The 19,276-nt window shown below is 51.9% G+C and overlaps 2 protein-coding genes across 2 annotated transcripts in view; both read left to right on the top strand.

Moving 5' to 3' along the window:
• The first annotated feature begins 4,588 nt into the window (after window positions 1–4,588).
• On the top strand, window positions 4,589–13,862 carry LOC117889169 (trypsin-like). The gene is made up of 6 exons (XM_034793049.1): window positions 4,589–4,805; window positions 6,602–6,684; window positions 6,815–6,974; window positions 7,896–8,149; window positions 10,900–11,075; window positions 13,667–13,862. Exons 2-6 carry the CDS (start codon window positions 6,645–6,647, stop codon window positions 13,817–13,819), a joined length of 783 nt encoding a protein of 260 aa, XP_034648940.1. The 5' UTR covers window positions 4,589–4,805; window positions 6,602–6,644; the 3' UTR covers window positions 13,820–13,862.
• Window positions 13,863–16,363: 2,501 nt separating this feature from the next.
• LOC117889168 (trypsin-3-like) overlaps window positions 16,364–19,276 on the top strand; it is a 38,361-nt gene continuing 35,448 nt past the window's right edge. The window contains exon 1 of the mRNA XM_034793047.1: window positions 16,364–16,432. The gene's annotated coding sequence lies outside the window, so the exon portion shown is untranslated. The remainder of the gene's footprint in view (window positions 16,433–19,276) is intronic.

Genomic DNA, 19,276 nt, shown 5'->3' with positions numbered 1-19,276 from the left:
AACCTGGTAGCCACTCCACGGCCAGCCNGTGAATCCTGGCTCCGACCCTTGGCTCAGCTCCCGACTCCAGTTCCCAGCTCCCACCCGTGAAGCCTGGCTCCGACCCTTGGGTTGTCTCCAGGCTCCGGCCCTCGGGTCAGCTCCTGGCTTGGGTTCCTGTCTCCTGACTCCGACCACTAGAGCTGACCACCCAAGGCCTGGGCAGGACTGTGGGCCTCTTGGCCTCCATTATCCCTTTGTTTCCCATGTGCGGTTTATACACCCGGCCTAGTATTGTGGTAGCAGCTCAAAGCAGAGCCAAGTGGGGAATGGAGTTTTCAGCTGACCCGAGAAATCTGGGAGAAAACAAAATCCCATTAGACTTGAACTACACCACAGCTCAATTTTGGCCATTGTGGATGTTTTTTACCGGGTGTGTGTGTGTTTGTGTGTGTGTGTGGGGGGGGGGGGGGCCTGTCCCCTGCTGGAGGGGCTGGGCCGTGCTGTGTGTGTGTGTGTGTGCGCGTCTGGGCTGTCCCCTGCTGGAGGGGCTGGGCCGTGCTCTGTGTGTTTGTGTGTATGTGTGTGTGTGTGTGTGTGGGCTGTCCCCTGCTTGAGGGGCTGGGCCCTGCTCTGTGTGGGTGTGTTTTAATGGCCAGACTTAAATCTGAAATGCCATTTAGAAATGAAAAAGCCAAAATTAAACATTTTGGCTCTTGAAATCCCCCTGCCGCCGCCAATAGTTTTGGACCCTGGAAAGTGAATTTCTCAATGAAAAAACAATCCGCTGGAAAAAATTCACTGGGCTCAACGCTCTGAGGGCACACGCTGTCCCAGCTGGCTTGTGTGGGAAAGGGGCAGTTTTGACAAATGTCCCCACTGGAACATTTCCCTTTTCCATCCCATGCCCCTCCGGTTTTCCAAAGTTTCCCTCTGATATTTCAACCATTTGTTGGGGGACCCAAAACATCCCCATTTTTTCACACACCAAACAAGGGGGAGGGATAGCTCGGTGGTTTGAGCATTGGCGCCACTAAACACAGGGTTTGTGAGTTCAATCCTTGAGGGGGCCATTTAGGGATCTGGGGCCCAAATCTGTGAGGGACAGTACTTGGTCCTGCTGTGAAGGCAGGGGGCTGGACTCGATGACCTTTCAGGGTCCCTTCCAGTTCTAGGAGATAGGCATAAGTTGGTTCAAAAGTTCAGCTTGTGTCCAAAAATGTTGTAAAAAAGGCTTGAAACAGCAAGGAAATGGTTTGGAATTACACCAGCAAAATTGTTCGTAGGACCTGACTTGATTTTTGTTTCATCTTGAGACAGGAAAAAATAGTTTGGAATCGCAAAACTTTCCCCAGGGTTTTGAGTGGGACTCACGACAGGTGGTTTGACCGTAGGTAACTGCAGAGCCACTGGGCTGCATCCCTTGAGTCATAGATTCAAAAATTCCAAGGCCAGAGGGGATCACTGTGATTATCCAGTCCAGGGGTTCTCAAATGTCATTGCACCGCGACCCCCTTCTGACAACAAAAATCACTACATGGCCCCAGGAGGAGGGACCAACGTGAGGAGAGGNCCTTGAGGGGGCCATTTAGGGATCTGGGGCCCAAATCTGTGAGGGACAGTACTTGGTCCTGCTGTGAAGGCAGGGGGCTGGACTTGATGACCTTTCAGGGTCCCTTCCAGTTCTAGGAGATAGGCATAAGTTGGTTCAAAAGTTCGGCTTGTGTCCAAAAAGGTTGTAAAAAAGGCTTGAAACAGCAAGGAAATGGTTTGGAATTACACCAGCAAAATTGTTCGTAGGACCTGACTTGATTTTTGTTTCATCTTGAGACAGGAAAAAATAGTTTGGAATCGCAAAACTTTCCCCGGGGTTTTGAGTGGGACTCACGACAGGTGGTTTGACCGTAGGTAACTGCAGAGCCGCTGGGCTGCATCCCTTGAGTCATAGATTCAAAAATTCCAAGGCCAGAGGGGATCACTGTGATTATCCAGTCCAGGGGTTCTCAAACGTCATTGCACCACAACCCCCTTCTGACAACAAAAATCACTACATGGCCCCAGGAGGAGGGACCCGCCCGAGCCCCCCCCCCCCCCCCCCCGCCCTGCTCTGGGCAGAGGGAACAAAGCCGAACCGTGAGCCCTGCCGCACCAGGCCGTGGGGCCAAAGCCAAAGCTCAAGCCCTGCCATTCCTGGGGGGAGGGGAGGGCAAAGTCAAAGCCCAAGGGGCTTCAGCCCCTGGCAGGGGGCCTGTAGCCTAAGCCCCACCACCCAGGGCTGAAGACTTTGGGCTCTGGCCCCGGGTGGTGGAGGTCGAGCTATGGCTTTGGGCCCGAATCCTAGAAAGTCTAACACCAGCCCTGGCGACCCCATTAAAATAACATCGTGACCCACTTAGGAGTCCCGACCTGCAGTTTGAGAACCCCTGATCTAGTCTGACCTCTTGTATAGCCCAAAACTTCCCCCAAAATAATTCCTAGAGAAGATCTTTTAGAAAACCATCCACTCTTGATGTAAACATTGTCAATGATAGAGAACACCCCCCCCCCACGATGCTCGTTAATTATCCTCTCCATTAAAAAGTACTTCTCATTTCCAGTCTGAATTTGTCTAGCTTCAACTTACTGCCGTTGAATTGCGCTAGACCTTTCTCCGCTAGATTGCAGAGCCCATTATTAAATATTTGCTCCCTGTGTAGATTCTCCCTGGCCTGTTGCTGGAAATATCTCCAGTGGTTTCACGCAAAAATTCCCCTTTTGAGCAGAGGTGGAGGCCGGGAAAGTTCAGCCCTACAGGGAGTGTCTGCACAACATGGTCTCCAAAGCAAGGCCCTGCTGCCTCTCTGCTCTAGGGTAGCAGAAATCAGGGCCTTGATGCTCCGCTTGCCATTGGAGGAGACAGCAGTGCTACGGAGGCTGGCTGTTTTCTCTGCGCAACGTGTTGATTTATACTGTAGATACTAGTCCTAGAGCAGAGGCGGTCACAAACAGCCACAGTGGGCATACTCAGCTCAAGCACCAACAACCAGGGAGCAAGTGGCCCTCGTTAGAGCAATTAAGGAAGGAGCCAATTTCCCTGCTGCTTGCAACAGATCTGCTACAAAAAAAACTACAGCACAAAATTAACAACAACGGGCACTTCTTCAAAGGCTGGCCACTGCCCATGCATTAAGGGAAAGAGCTTGTAAGAGCATATGGAATAGCGCCACCTGGTGACCATAACAATAGAATCATTCTGCACTGCAGCCCTGTTGAGGCTGGTACCTGGTCGCGGTCTGTGCAATGCCTGGCACAACAGGGCCCTGATTTCAGTCAGGGTCTGTGCAGCGCCTGGCACAATGGAGTTCATGTCTGGGCTGTAACTCTTAGATGCTACCATAATACCACTAATAACTTTTAAAATATACGTCACCCTTTGTCCTTCGAGTATATTGGGAGTGAATTTAATTTCTGTTTGCTTTTGCTTGTCGTTACTCAATAACATAATTTAACCCAATCTCATCCTGTTTTGCCCTCAGTCTGTCAAACATTCCAAGTACTTCTGTGTTATTGTAGGGCCTAACACAACACGCACCATCACAAACTAAAGACTCCCCCACTGCACCCTGTAGCCTTTTAATGTCTTGAAATGAAGCGGCCTCTCTTTATTTGCAACTGGAGTGTAGATGGGCCCTTCCGCTAGGGCCTCTTAGTGGGAGTGGTAAATAATGATGTGGTAAACATGGAAGAGGACAGGACACTGACTCAGAGTGATCTGTATCTGGGGCCCACAAATGTGCCTTAAAGTGATAGACTCAAGGAGCTCAATTTATTCAGTTTAACACAAAGAAGGTTGAGGGATGACTGGATCCCCGTCTATAAGTATCTACCCGGGGAACAAATACCTAATAACAGACTCTTCCAGCCAGGGGGTGGGGTTAGACCTTCCTCTGCTGGATTGAAGCTGAAGTTAGACAAATCCAGACTGGAAATAAGGCATACAGTTTTGACAGTGAGAGTAATTAACCACTGGAACAATTCACCAAGGGGTTGTGGTGGATTCTTCATCGGGGACAATTCTAAAATCAAGACGGGATGTTTTTTTAACAGCTCTGCTCCAGGAATTATTCTGGTGCAGTTCTCTGGCCTGTGCGGTACAGGTCAGATTGGGCGCTTACAGTGGGCCCTTCTGCTCTGGGAATCTAGGAATTCCTCAGCACACAGAGGTGAGTGATTCTGGGGAGGGGCCCGTCTTGAGGCACCACGTGTTGAAACCAGAGCTTCTTTCCGCTTGTCTGAACCTGATGACTGTTGGAGCTTAAAGCGCCCAGCCTAGGGACCCCAGTGAGTTTTGCTCCATTAGTGACCTATATCCCCAATGGCCTGCTTGCATGTCAGTTTCTCTGGGCCTCCACCCCAATAAAAGTGACTCACACAGGGACATTTTTGCTTTATTGCAAGGAGGGGGCTAAATTAAGGAGGCGTCTCCGACGGAGCGAACGCTTGCCATTGCCTGGGGCCGCGGGCTGGCTGGGGGTTAAAAGCAGGCGGCCCAGGGGAGTGCGGCGGGCAAGACCAGGGAGCTAAGCCAGGCTGGATCCAAGCCGCCTGGGTGCCAAGCAGGGCGTGGGGCGAGTGCTGCTTGTGGAGGCGGTGGGGCAGGATCTGACTCGCTGAGCCCAGGTTGGTGCGGGCGAGACAGGGAGAGAGCCAGGCCAGTCCTGCAGGAGGAGGGCAGTGCGGGCTTGGTAGCCTGGGACCTCGTGGAGCTGTCGGGTTGAGTCCAGACTCGTCCAGGAGGTGGTGGCTGCTTGCACTGCGGGAGGGTGCTACTCCGGAAAACCCACCTTGTAGGTTTGGGAAGGTAGCTGGGGTCTGTTGGGGTGTGTGCGCTTCTGTTTAACTCTGTTTGTGTGTACGTTTGTGTGTATGCATGTTTTGCTCTGATCATGTGTGCACATATGTATGTATCATATGTGTGTGCCCCTGGGTATTTAAACATGTCTGTGAGCATGTATGTGTTACACATGTGTGTGTGCTTCCATGTGCCTCTGCATGTGTGGCTACATTTGTGTGTGTGCACACATATATATGGATTATGTCTGTACACACATGTTGGTGTCATGTATGTGCCTCTGTGTACTTAAATGTGTGCATGCATGTATGTGTGACATGCGTGTGTTTGCTTGGGTGTGCCACTGCATGTGTTGATGTGTTCATGTGTGTACATGTACACATGTGTATGAGACATGTACTGCTGTGTGTGTTGATATATTTGTGTGGGCATGTATGTGTGGTGTATGTTTGCGTATGTGTGCCTCCACGCATGTTAACGTGCTTGTGTGTGTAGGCATGTGTTTGTATCTCTGTGTGTGCACATGTATGTGTGTGCCTCTGCATGTGTATAAATATATGTGCACATGTGTGTGTCTCTGCATGAGTTTAAATATACATGTATGTGTATGTCTGGGGCATACATGTGTGTGTGATGCATGTGTGTGCCCCTGTGTTCGTCTGTATGTGTGCTCATGTATATTTGATGCAGTGTTTGTCACTCTGTGTGTTTAAATGTGTGTATATATTTATGTGTGTGCCCATGAGTATATTTAAATGTGTGTGCTTGTATGTGTATGTGTGTGGGGGGGCATATGCATGCACATGTGACTGTGTTTAAATGTGTGTTAGAATGTGTGTGTGCACTTGCATGCGGGAATGTGCATACATGTGTGTGTCTGTGTGTGTTGTGCACACGTGTGTCCATGTGGGTACTCGCATGTGGATATTCACATGTGGGCAGTTTGAACGTGCATTTAAATGTGTGTGAAAATGTGTCTGTGATTGTGGGGAGAGTGGGCGTGTGCAAATGTGTGTTGAAACGTGTTTATGTGGATTACTTGCGTATGTTCATGTAGAGGCGTGTGAGAGTATTTAAATGTGTGTGGGCATTTCTGTTTGCACTGGAGATAGATAATAACACCTCGCTCTTGTCAGAGCTTTCCATCAGGCCATTTAGGAGGGTGGGGTCATTGTCCCTATTGCACAGATGGGGAAATTGAGGCACGAGGGGGCGGAAGCAAAACTGGGACTAAAACCCCAGTTGCCTGAGTCCCACCCCAGTGCTCTTTCCACTAGGTACCACTACCTACACATGGAGGGTGGGACCTGGACTAGTGTGTTTGGGGACCTGCCTGTGGGCAGGTCGCTCATTGACTGATTGCACCCAGTAGGGTGACCAGATGAGAGGAAGAAAATATCGGGACACATTGGGGGGAGATTTTATCGTAACGTCTGGTCACCCAAGCACCCAGCAATGCTGGGTCTAAAGCCGTGAGCGTCTGTCTGCTGAGCTGAGGAGCCAGCCACAGACTCATACGCCTCTGTAGTGCCCAGCCACCAAGGGGAACCAGAAATGATCTGGTGATGTGCAGGTTACAGGTGTAATTAATTTCCATTGGAGTCAATGGGGCCAGATCCCAGCTGGGGTCAATCGGCCGCAGCTCCATTGGAGTTATGTGAGAATCTGGCCCACAGATGCTACCCTTTCCGTATGCCAATATCAGAACCGTCAGCAGGTCTCAGTGGATGGAGGCTGTGGGGTCTGGGGGTCAATTCTCCGTTCATGAGCCCCTTTCTGTCTCCTCCCCAGAGCCAGCAGCCTTCTGCCCTGCCCATCGCCACGACTGAGCGCCATGGAGCTGCTGGGCCTCGTGCTGCTGCTGGTGACTGGGGGTGAGTGTGTGTGTCTGTACGTGGGTCTCTCTGCGGGGGTCTGCGGGTGCTGGGGAGGTGGGCTTCCGCATGTGTGAGCACGTGACACACCCATTGGTCCAGCTGTAACTCCTGCCCCTCTCCCCCGCAGGCATGGCGCAGGACATTCCCAGGATGTTGCGGGGTTTCCAGTGTCGGGAGCACTCCCAGCCTTGGATCGCGGCGCTTTTTGATGGGACCCATTTCCGGTGCACCGGCACCCTGATAGACAGGCAGTGGGTGGTGACGGCTGCTCGGTGCAAAACCGGCCGGTAAATCTGTCCATGGTCTGGAGGGTCAAGGGGCTGGTCGGCGTGAGGGAGCCCTCTGCGCTGCAGGGACTGTTCTTCCAATGGAAGGGGGTTCTCCAGTCTGTCCTTAACTCTGCCCCTTTGGGTGGGTATGTCCTTTACACCACCCCTGTGCGTGTGTGTGCGCTTAACGCTGCCTCCTTGTGTGTACAACGTTAACTCCGCCCCCTTGGGTGTGAGTAACATTAACTCCACCCCGTTGGGTGGGCATGTCCTTAGCTCCACCCCTTGGGTGTGAATGACTTTAATGCCGCCCCTTGGGTGGATGTGTCCTTAACTCTGCCCCTTTGGATGTGTGGCTTTTAACTCTGCCCCCTTAGATGTGTTTATCCTAAGTCCCCCACTTTGGATGAATACCCTTAACTCCACCCCCCTTGGGTAAGTGTGTGTACTTAACTCTGCCTCCTTGTGTGTGTCCTTAACTTCGACCCCTTAAGTGAGTGCCCTTAATTCCGCCCCTTTTGTGTGAGTGCCCTTAACTCTGCCCCTTGTATGTGTGTGTGGCAGTGTATGTACGTCCTTAGCTCCACCCCTTGTGTCAATGCCCTTTACTCTACCCCTTTCACTGTCTCATAGATTCCAAGGCCAGAAGGGACCATTCTGCCCATCCATCCTGCCCCTCCTGCATAGCTCAGGCCGGAGAACCTCCCTCGGGGATGCACTGAGGGTGCTCTAGTTCGAACTGGGCTGGAGGCAGAAATCCGTGTGGGAGGGTCTCCGGACTGGGCTGTGCAGGGGGCTTAGACTGGAGGGTCTTTTCTGGTCTCCTATGGGTGCCATCCTGGCCCCCTCACAGTCAAGTGGAGTTTTGCCCTGGGCTTCAGTGTGGCCGGCATTTCACGCAGCCATGTTCCCAGTGACCTCGTCCCCTTTCTACTGCAGCGCCCTGAACGTCCGCCTGGGGGAGCACAACCTGTGGCATCTAGACTGGTCAGAGCAGCTGACCATGAGCTCCCGGGTCATCCCGCACCCCTTGTACAACAGCAGCACCAGCCGGAACAACATCATGCTGGTGAAACTCCTGGTGCCGGCCATCATGAACAGCAAAGTTGAGCCGCTCCCGCTGCCCAGGAACTGCCCCCGCCCCGATTCGACTTGTGTGCTGGCTGGGTGGGGCACCAGCGCCTTCCAGAAAGGTAGAGGAGCAAAACCAACACCAAAAAATGGCCCAGGTTTTTACCAGGGAGGGGGACTAACCATTGGAGCAAACTGCCCAGGGACGGGGCACGAAGGAGCTGGGAGTTGGGGTGGATCACAGCCGCCGCATGAGTCAGCCATGCCCGGCTGGTGCCAAACAAGCAGATGCAGTTGTAGGTTGCGTTAACAGAGGCATAGCCTGCAAGTCACGGGAGGTGAGAGCACCACTCTGCTCGGCGCTGGTTAGGCCTCAGCCGAAGGACTGTGTCCAGTTTTGGTCACTGCTGTATAGAGAGGGCCAGATTCACCTTTTGTGCACCCCGGTGCCTGGACCATGGCCCCTCCCGCGCTCTGCACCAAGGCCCAGCTCCCTCTCTCACTCGGCCTCTTCCCCCTGAGACCCACCCACTGGTCACACAGGGGTGGAGCGGAGTAGGGCTGCCCAGAGGATTCAGGGGGCCTGGGGTCTTCGGCGGCGGGGGTCCTTCCGCTCCGGGTCTTCGGGGCACTTCGGTGGCAGGTCCTGGAGCAAGTGAAGGACCCACCGCCGAATTGCCACCGAAGACCTGGAGCGGAAAAAGCTCCGGGTCTTCTGCAAAGGGGCCTTCACTCGCTTCGGGTGTGTTCGGGACCTGCCACCGAAAACTCTCGTGAGGGCCCCTGAAAACTCTCGTGGGGGCCCCTGTGGGGCCCGGGGCCTGGGGCAAATTGCCCCACTTGCCCCTCCCCCCCTGGCGGCCCTAGAGTGGAGAGGAGAGAGTGGTGGGCAAGGCCTCAGGGCAGAGCGGGGGGCAGGCCCATGGTCCGGGTGCTGTGGCCCCTTCTGAGCGTTTGCCCGGTGCCACAGCACCATTGTAAACCCAGTACTGTGTATAGAAAGGATGTTGTCACATACTCAAAAAGCTGCCATAAAAGAGATGGAGAAAAGTTGCTCTCTCTCGCCACAGAGGGCAGGACGAGAGGCAACGGGGTCAAACTACAGCAGAGCAGATTTAGATTAAAGCACAGGAAAAACTGGCTAACTGTAAAAGCAGTCGGGCAATGGACCAGACGCCCAGGGAGGTCTTGGAAGCTTCTTCACTGGAGGTTTTGAGAAGAGGTTGGACAGCATCTGTCTGGGATGATTTGGACACAACTAATCCTGCATCTTGGCAGGAGATTGGACTAGCTGACCCTTGTGGTCCCTTCTAACCCTGTGGGTCTATGATTCTATGGTGTATTCTCCAGCGCTTGGCATTTTCTAATCTAGCCTGGAGGCCCGTCGGTAAAATGCTTCCATTAAACCTGAATTATTGAGCTCAGGACAGGGGGAACTGGGAGAACTTCTCTGGCCTGGATTGTCCAGGTCAGAGTATGATCTGGTGTTTTTTTCTGACCTTACGCTCTGTGATGATTCTATGAAATGTGTTCCAGTCCTAGGCAAATTTGTGAGGTTTTGAACAATCTTGAGATCTCAAAAATTTTCCCAAGCTGAAACTCTTGGGGGGAAGAATGAAATCCGATTTGTGTTTCCATTTCGAACTTTCCCAAGCCAAAAATGTGGCAGCGGGGTGAAAAGAAATCTGATTCGGCTTTCAATTTCAAACTTTCCCAATGGAAAATCCGGGGGGGGGGGGGGAGGAAAGAAAGAAATCCAATTCGGGTTTCAATTTTGAATTTACTTTTTTTTTTTTCATTTCAATTTTGAAATGAAAAGTGGTTTTTGAAGTGAAAGAAACCTGGCGAGTCCTGCTGGGAAAATGTCAAACGGGGCCCCTTCCACTGCTTTGAATGGTGTTTTATCTCCAGAATTAGCAAACTGGGAAATTTATCGCAGCGGCAGCCTTGTTGCCGGGAAAGATTCAGTTTCAACAAATCGCTGTTTTTTGAATGAGAATCCCCCCAAAAGCAACCTGCTCGGGGTGCAGCTGATCTCCAGTTCGGCGTCAGGGAGGGATTTTCCCCAGGTTGGATTGGCAGAGACCATGGGTGGACTTTTTGCTGCTCTCTGCAGTGTGGGGCGTGGGGCGCCTTCCGCTTTAATCTGAGTATATCTCAGGTGATGAATTCCCATGGTCTTCTGCTTTGGTAGCACCTCGATCTCTCCTGTTCTCTGCCTGTGGCACACAGCAGTTTAATCTCCTGAGGACTGAAATGCGTTGGTCTAATTAAAGTCTTCGGGCGCAGTGCAGGGTAATTGAGTGGAGTCTCTGCCCTCTGCTATACAGGAGCTCGGACTAGACGATCGAACGATCCGCTCTGGCCTAAACTCTGTGAATCTAGGAGCTCAGCAAAAGAGCTGGAGCATGAGACAGGAATCTAGGATGGGGATGAAGGGGAATCCATCAGCTGAAGCTGTGTTCTTCCCTTAGGAGCCCACATTAGGACTGTGAGAGGCACCAGGATGACACCCAGAGATAGATGCTACATGAGAAAGGGGCCCAAGTTAGATAGATAGATAGATAGATAGATAGAGGAGGTGTGTGGGGATAGATAGATAGATAGATAGATGGGTGGGTGGATGGGTGGATGGGGATAGATAGATAGATAGATAGATAGATAGATAGATAGATGGGTGGATGAGGATAGATAGATAGATAGATAGATAGATAGATAGATAGATAGATAGATAGATAGATGGGGATGTATAGGGGTAGATCGATACATAGATACATAGATAGATAAGAGCACCACGTAGATCTCCTGGATCCAGCCTGGGCTGAGCATTTACTAGAAATCGAGAGACTCTCGCTCGTTGTCTCTCCCGCAGCCGGCAAGTCTCCAGGCCAGTCTCGCTGCAACGGTCAGCTGCTGCACTCCGACGTCCTGCTCTGTGGGAATATCACGGTTCTTCCTGACAGCCAGTGCCAGGACACCCGCCCAAACCGCATCACCCCCAACATGATCTGTGCCGGCGTGATCCACGGGGGCACTGACTCCTGCCAGGTGAGGGGCACGTGGGTGGGTGAATGTGGTGTGCCCCCCACACTGGGGCAGGATGGAGGGGCAGGACAGGGCGGGCTGGAGGGGGTGTATGAAGTGTGGCGCCCCTGCTGGGACAGGATGCAGGGGGGTGGGACAGAACGGGCTGGGGGCGTGTATGGGATATGCCCCCTCGCTGGGGCAGGACAGGACGGGTGGGGTGTGTGTGTATCGGACGTGGAGCCCCCCACTGGGGCAGGACCGAGCGGGTGGGACAAGCCTGCAGAAGTGGTTGAGATTCCCACAGTCTGGGCTGTCCTGGAGCTCAGAGCCAATGATCACAGCCATCGTCTCTCGGTCCCTTCTGCTTTCGCTTCACCCAAAAACAACTGGAAGGGGCTGGTAGGTGAAAACTGCCAAATTAACTCTCTTCAAAACACTGCAACTCATCGATTGTCACGTCACCTCAGCCTGGCTCGGGTGACGCGCTCAGCTCCCAGCAGCGGCGGCGAGGGGCGTCCAGCCCGAAGCATTTTTGCTGGGCTGACCAGATAGCAAGTGTGAAAAATTGGGACACTTTTTGGTGGGGGCATCGTTGTGTATATAAACAAAGCCCCTCAGATTGGGACATCTGGTCACCCTAGTTTTAGCCCAAAGACTGGGGTTACTCTCTCGGCGTCCGGTCAGTGCAGCTCCAGCCGCACGGGATGGACGTGACTTTTCCAGCCAAACCCTCCCTCCCTGAAATGGTGGGTTTCCGCTCTCCGGGCAAACAGGAGAAGCAGCCTGAGATTGCGGCCCCCAAGTCAGACATGGCCGTTTGCTGGGCAGTTCTTGCGCGGCCATGTTGGTTCGTTGGCAGGGGACCTCGTTAATGACGCTGGGATTGTTCCGATGCCTGGCTGTCTTTGCTTGCTTCTGAACGGTCTTCCTTCCCCAGCCCTTCTGGAGAAGCACCCAGTGGATTCTAGCCCCAGCTCTGGGAGGGGAGTGGGGTCTAGTGGGTTAGAGCAGGGGGGCTGCAAGTCAGGACTACTGGATTCTATTTCTGGTTCTGCCGCTGATTTCCTGTATGACTTTGGGCACGTCCCTTCCTGCCTTTGTTTCTCTTTCTACCCTTAGTTCATTTAGATTGTAACTTCTTGAGGGCAAGGACTAGCTATACAGTGTGCCTGGGGCCAACGCTGGGCCCTCCTGAACTGAAGAGCCCAGCTCAGGCGTAATAGATCCACATCCTCTGTGACTGGCGCAGGGTATTGGACATAGTGGATTACACAAGCCCATATCTTGACTTTAGCAAAGCTTTTGATATGGTCTCCCACAGTATTCTTGCCAGCGAGTATGGATTGGATGAATGGATTATAAGGTAGATAAAAACAATGAGGAGTCCATTGTTTTTGTGGATTCAGACTAACATGGCTACCCCTCTGATATAAGGTGGAAAGAAAGCGGGCTCGATTGTCAGGCTCAACGGGTAGTGATCAACGGCTTGATGTCTAGTTGGCAGGCGGTATCAAGCAGAGTACGCCAGGGGTCGGTCCTGTGGCTGGTTTTGTTTAACATCTTTATTAATGATCTGGATGATGGGATGAATTGCACCCTCAGAAAGTTTGCAGATGACACTAAGCTGGGGGGAGAGGTAGATACACTGGAGGGTAGGGCTAAGGTCCAGAGTGACCTAGACAAATTGGAGGATTGGGCCAAAAGAAATGTGATGAGGTTCAACAAGGACAAGTGCAGAGTCCTGCACTTAGGAATCCCAGGCACTGCTACAGGCTGGGGACTGGCTAAGCCGCAGGTCTGCAGAAAAGGACCTGGGGATGACAGTGGATGAGAAGCTGGATATGTCAGCAGTGTGCCCTTGTTGCCAAGAAGGCCAACGGTATATTGGGCTGCATTAGTAGGAGCATTGCCAGCAGATCGAGGGAAATGATTATTCCCCTCTATTTGGCACTGGTGAGGCCACATCTGAAGTATTGCATCCAGTTTTGGGCCCCCCACTACAGAAAGAATGTGGACAAATTGGAGAGAGTCCAGCTGAGGGTAACAAAAATGATCAGGAGGCTGGGGCACATGACTTACACGGAGAAGCTGAGGGAACTAGTGTTATTTAGTCTGCAGTGAAGAAGAGTGAGGGAGGATTTGATAGAAGCCTTCAAACTACCTGAATGGGGGGGTCCAAAGAGGATGGATCTAGACTGTTCTCAGTGGTGGCAGATGACAGAACAAGGAGCAATGGTCTCAAATTGCAGTGGGGGAGGTTTAGGTTGGATATTAGGAAACACTATTTCACTAGGAGGACTAGGAGGGTGGTGAAGCACTGGAATGGGTTATCTAGGGAGGTGGTGGAATCTCGCCATCCTTAGAAGTTTTTAAGGCCCGGCTTGACAAAGCCCTGGCTGGGATGATTTAGTTGGGGTTGGTCCTGCTTTGAGCAAGGGATTGGACTGGATGACCTCCTGAGGTCTCTTCCAACCCTACGCTTCTATGATAGGCCTGGCACATTCATTCTGAAAGGCAGGGTTGGGGAGCGAAGCCTAGGTCTGTCGCATGAGGGACCCAGATTGGGCTCTCTACATGTCCTATTAATGCACTTTGTGGCGCTTGCCCTGCAGGGAGACCCTGGCTCGCCGCTCGTCTGCCAGAGGGAACTTCAGGGCATCGCCTCCTGGGGCTTCGAAGGATGTTCCCGGCCCAAACAGACTGGCGTGTTCGTTAAGGTGTGCAACTACATCGCATGGCTGCGGGAGACCATGAGATCTGGCTGACCATGCCTGCCGGGATGGGAGCGCTGGCGAGGAGACAGCAGAATAAACCAGTGACAACAGTGGCCCTGCTTCTCTGGTGTCTCCTTCCCGCATGGCCACGCCTGCCACTCGATCCATCAAGGGACTTAGGTGGCCATGCAACACTGATGTGCACGAGAGCCCTGCTCAGCTAGCCCCACAGGTGCCTAACCCCCCTCGGCATCTACATTTGGACTGGTCCTGTCTAATTCCACCGCCCCACCTTTAACAAGCTCCACAGTGCCGGTCGCTCATACCTAAATCCCAGAGGGATTCTCAAGCGTGCTCCCATGCTGTCACGAGACCAGGCCGCGGGGGGGTCTGCCTTGTGATGGGAGCAGCAGTCAGGCCTAGTGGTCAGTAGCCAGGAATCAGGGTCAGAACTGGAGTGAGGGGTCATCTGGAGTGAGGCAGGGTGGGAGCAAGGCTGGGGACAAGCGGGTGCAGGAGCTAACGCTGCTGGCTACTGACTCTTCCAATCAATCAGGCAGGGTAGCCAATTAGACAGCCTCCAACGGGCCAGCTGTGCTCGTTAGGTTGCCTGGAGACTGGCTCAGCAGCAGGTCCTGACACTCACTGTGACGGGTTCGGTCACAGAGGCCCCCTTGGGACTGTCACCTGATGTGCTGGAATTACCTCTGAGCCTGTTTTTTACTGCCAGTTTGGGACTCCAGAACCCTGCCTTGTTGAGCCGGACACGCTAGCCTGCGGCAACACAGACCCAGGTCTGATCCACACCCCCAAAGCTGCAGACTTTAACCAAAAACTGCTTAGCAAGTTACCTATCTCCAGCACCCAGACACCCAGCTCCCAATGGGATCCAAACCCCAAATAAATTTGTTTTACTCTGTATAAAACTTATACAGGGTAAAATCATAAATTGTTCGCCCTCTATAACACTGACAGAGATATGCACAGCTGTTTGCTCCCCCAGATATTAATCACTTACTCTGGGTCAATTAATAAACAAAAGTGATTTTATTAAGTATAAAAAGTAGGATTTAAGTGGTTCCAAGTAATAACAGACAAAACAAAGTAAGTTACTAAGCAAAATAAAACAAAACACGCAAGTCTAAGCTTAATACATTAAGAAACTGAATACAAGTAAATCTCACCCTTAGAGATGTTCCAATAAGCTTCTTTCACAGACTAGACTCCTTCCTAGTCTGGGCCCAATCCTTTCCCCTGGTACAGGGGAAAGTCCTCTTGTTAGTTCCAGCTCAGGTGGTAACTAGGGGATTTTTCATGACTGCAGCCCCCTTTGTTCTGTTCCACCCCCTTTTATAGCTTTGCCACAAGGCAGGAATCCTTAGTCTCTCTCTGGGTTCCCACTCCTCCTTCTAAATGGAAAAGCACCAGCTTAAAGATGGATTCTAGTATCGTGTGACATGTTCACATGTCCTGTGAATCCCCTTCATTCTTCCAGGACTGGCCCGCACACTTGCAGTGGAGGCTTGCGGGTAAACAGAGCCATCTACAACCAATTGTTCTAGTCAGTGGAGCCATCAAGATTCCAAACCACCATTAATGGCCCACACTTTGCATAATTACAATAGGACTTCAGAGTTATACTTTATATTTCTAGTTTCAGATCCAAGAATGATACAGGCATACAAATAGGATGAGCAAACTCAGTAGATTATAAGCTTTGTAATGATACCTTACAAGAGACCTTTTGCATGAAGCATATTCCAGTTACATTATATTCACACTCATTAGCATATTTCCATAAAACATTTGGAGTGCAACATCACACCCTCTCATGAACTTACTGCCAGAGTCTTGGACACTGTCCATGGCAGAGGCAGTACGTGTAAAATCCCTGTTAGTCTCTGGTTACACACCCTCCCAGTACTTTTAAATCCTATGATGTCGTTTATAGATGTTCTAGCAAAGTTCTGGGTTTGCAAGTGCCTGAAAACATGTTGGGGTGTAGTATTGCTAACAGAATGCAGACAGCAATATCTGTTAAAGTGTAGGTATCTTGGCATTTAGCCACCAATGCCATGAGGCGGTGTGCCTCAGTTTCCCCTTCCACACAGCAGTGTAGGCCTGTTATGCTTTTGCTGCTGTGCCAAGCTTCCAGCCTGTTTACAGGTATAGCTGAAAACAACATGCTTGCGGGATTGTCTTGTCACCATTCCTAGCATGTACAAACGTTTTCCCCACAAATCAAGTATGTCCCACATCTTTAAAGGGTTTACCATTAGTATTAACTCCCTTGTCTTGACCCCTAGATGAAGTAGCAAAAGACACAAGATTAACAGCCAGTTTATGATGGACAGATTCCATTCACACAGCCTGGCTTGCCCAGTGTGCACTGTATTTCCCAATCCCTTTGTGTACCATGGTGGGGGCTCAGACACAGATTCTCCTGCCTCTCTGGAGAAGGCTCTCAATTCAGGCATGTGTTTGAGGTTCTGGCAAGGAAAGGGTGCACTGCAACCATGCCTGCCCTTGGCCCCTCCCTCTGGAATCTCTTTATGTTGGACCCCACCCCCTTGTGAAGTTTTCCTTCTGCCTACCTTGAAGAGACAGTTTTATCTCTTACAAGCGTAGCAGGAACAACATCCTTCAATGGAGTGCTTTGGATTGGTAAGATTCCCCTCCGTCACCCCACTCTCTGTTCCCAAACGGTCAGCTGGTGGACTCTCCCCTCCAGGAGATCTGACCCCCCCAGTCTTCCCTTAAAACCTGATCCACAGGTGAGGGGTCTGGCATTTCAGATGCAGATCCTTCACACACACCCCTCCCGGGGAAAAGCCTTCCTACGAAAGGTGGGCAGACTCCCCTGTCCTCTTTCACTTCCCTCTCTGGGCTCCCCTCTGAGGCAGCCACTCCTGTGTCCCCCAGAAGGGCATGTGACCCTGTGATGAATGAGGGGGGTAGCTCCCTTTTATGGACACCGAACCAGTCAGTAGCTATAGAATCCTCCTTAGCAGCTGTATCCTAATTGCCTTAACAGTAAACGGTTAAGAGAAGCTTAACCTGAGTTGGCACCTGACCAGGGGAACCAATAGGGAGGCAGTACCCTTTCAGATTTGAAAAACTGCTGTGTGTGTGTGGGGGGGTTTCTTTGTGTCTCGGGCTGGAGAGAGGGGAAGGTAGCAACAAGCTGTAAGCTTTAAGTCAAGTAGGGGAGATCATCAGTATCATACCTAGAAACTCCTCATTTGGAACCCCAGATATGTAAGTAGAACAGAAAAAGTTAAGACAGATGTGATTAGAAACCTTTTTTGGTTGTTTTGGTTTGTGGATTCCTCTGCGCTAATCCCAGGTGCTTTTGTTTTGCTTGTAACCTTTAAGCTGAACCCCCCAAAAAATATTTGTGGTGTTTAATCCCTAAAGCCTGAGTTTTCAGATGTTTCTTTCTTTTTTAATAAAATTTACTCTTTTTTAAAAAATCCTTTAATTCCAAAGTCCTTAGACAAGGGGTTGGTCTGTGCTCACATTGCTAAGGCAATTGGTTGGTATTTTATTCTCAAGCTTCCCCAGGAAAGGGGGTGAAGTGGCTTGGGGGGATATTTTTGGGGGGGATAGAGCGCCAAGTGACCCTTCCCTGAATATTTGTAAAAATCACTTGGTGGTGGCAGCAATATCTATCCAAGGCAAAAAACTGTGCCTTGAAAAAGTTTTAACATAAGCTGGTAGAGGATAAACTTGGCGGGGGGGGTCTTTCATGCAGGTCCCCACATCTGTACCCCAGATTTCAGATTTGGGGGGTATACCATAACAGACCCTAATCCAATTGTGGGCTCACAGATACCAGCTATGACAGACCCTTCACTGGCCAGCAAAATCCTCCCCCTTTCACTCAGGTTGGGCTTGCTCCCAGCTACAGAGCCCTTGGGGTCTGTTCCCACTGCAGCAGTCATCAGAACTCCAACTTCCATCTCCGGGATACATGTCTCTGTGCACCCCATAGCAGGACCAGTCCCTGCTGATGTGCAACTTCCTGGCAGTCAGCAGGTGGGATGGCCTCCCTGTTACAAGGTGGAACATCCCCCTCCTCCAGGGAGATGATCACAGGACAGGAGCTGGCTCTATCCAGCCCTTCCTGCAGGGACTTGCCTTCAGCCCAGAGGCTACAGGAACTGGTTTCGACCACCCCCTTCCCCTAAAGCTGCATTCTCCACTGCTCCAGAGGAATTAAAGAGACGCTTTCCTATTCCCTCAGCAGCACATGTGACTCCAGCCTCCCCACTGGGGCTTTCAGCACAAGATTCCTTCTTGCTGCTAACAAACCCTGGGACAGATTCTGCCAATGATTAAAAAAAAAATCATTTCCCAATAGAAACAGTGCAAAATTGTGTGCCACCGCTGAAATAGTCAGTTCAGCCTGCAAATCACCAGTTTTCATGGGTACCTTAGCTAAAGGTGCAAGGACTTTGTTACCGCCGACCAATTCTAATTCTGCCATTTTTCCTGGTAACAACTCCTTCTCCTGGATCAGGTCCCTCCTGACCACAGAAATTTCTGCACCAGTGTCTCTCCATCTTTGGAGCACTTTGCCATTAAGCTTAACAGCATGCATACGCTGACTGCTTGGTTGTGCAGAAGCAACCTTTACAAATCCTGTGGGATAAGAGGCAGTAGCCTGGGATACCCCTGTGCTCTGAGAAGCAGCAGCTTCATGTGTTAACTGGCGCCTGTTGCCACTCAGCCAAGGACATTTATTCCTCAGGTGCTCAGTGGACTTACAATGATAGCACCTTTCGGGCTCCTCTGTTTGTACAGGAGACTTGGGAAGAGTAACAGGGGAATGGGGACATGGGCGGCGAGTTCTATGGGCCTGTGGTGCCTGGGCACCAGGAATATTCCGGGCCCGGCTCCAGAAATGTCTGAGGCCGGGTGTCTCCCTCGGCCCCACCTTCTGCCCCCCGGGTGCTCCCCCATGCATCCCTGGGCGATTTAAAACAGCCCAGGGCCCCCACTCACCACCAGAAGTGCAGCGGAGCTGAGTGGCTTCCTGCCTGCTTGCTCCACGTGGCTGCCGGCCCCTCCCTGCAGCCCCTGGGTGGGGTGGGTCTGTGTCCCACCTCAAGCGCCCCTGCAGCCAATAGGAAGCTCTGGGGGCAGTGCCTGGGGGTAGCAGCACACGGAGGCCCAGCCCATCCTGCCTAGGAGCCCCAGGTAAGTGCTGCACTTCCTCACCCCCTTCCAGAGCCTGCACCCCCACCCCTTTCCCACACACCCCCTCCTGCCCCCAAACTCCCTCCCAGAGCCTGCACCCCTTCCTCCACCCCCCTCCCTCCCCAAACTCCCTCCCAGAGCCTGCACCCCTTCCTCCACCCCCCTCCCTCCCCAAACTCCCTCCTAGAGCCTGCACCCCTTCCTCCACCCCCTCCCTCCCCAAACTCCCTCCCAGAGCCTGCACCCCTTCCTCCACCCTCCTCTCTCCCCAAACTCCCTCCCAGAGCCTGCACCCCTTCCTCCACC

The sequence above is a fragment of the Trachemys scripta genome, chromosome 16 (genome assembly GCF_013100865.1).
Source record: "Trachemys scripta elegans isolate TJP31775 chromosome 16, CAS_Tse_1.0, whole genome shotgun sequence".
Lineage (NCBI taxonomy): Eukaryota > Metazoa > Chordata > Testudines > Emydidae > Trachemys > Trachemys scripta.
Note: the sequence above shows the minus strand (reverse complement) of the source record. Positions and strands in the feature narration are given on the sequence as shown.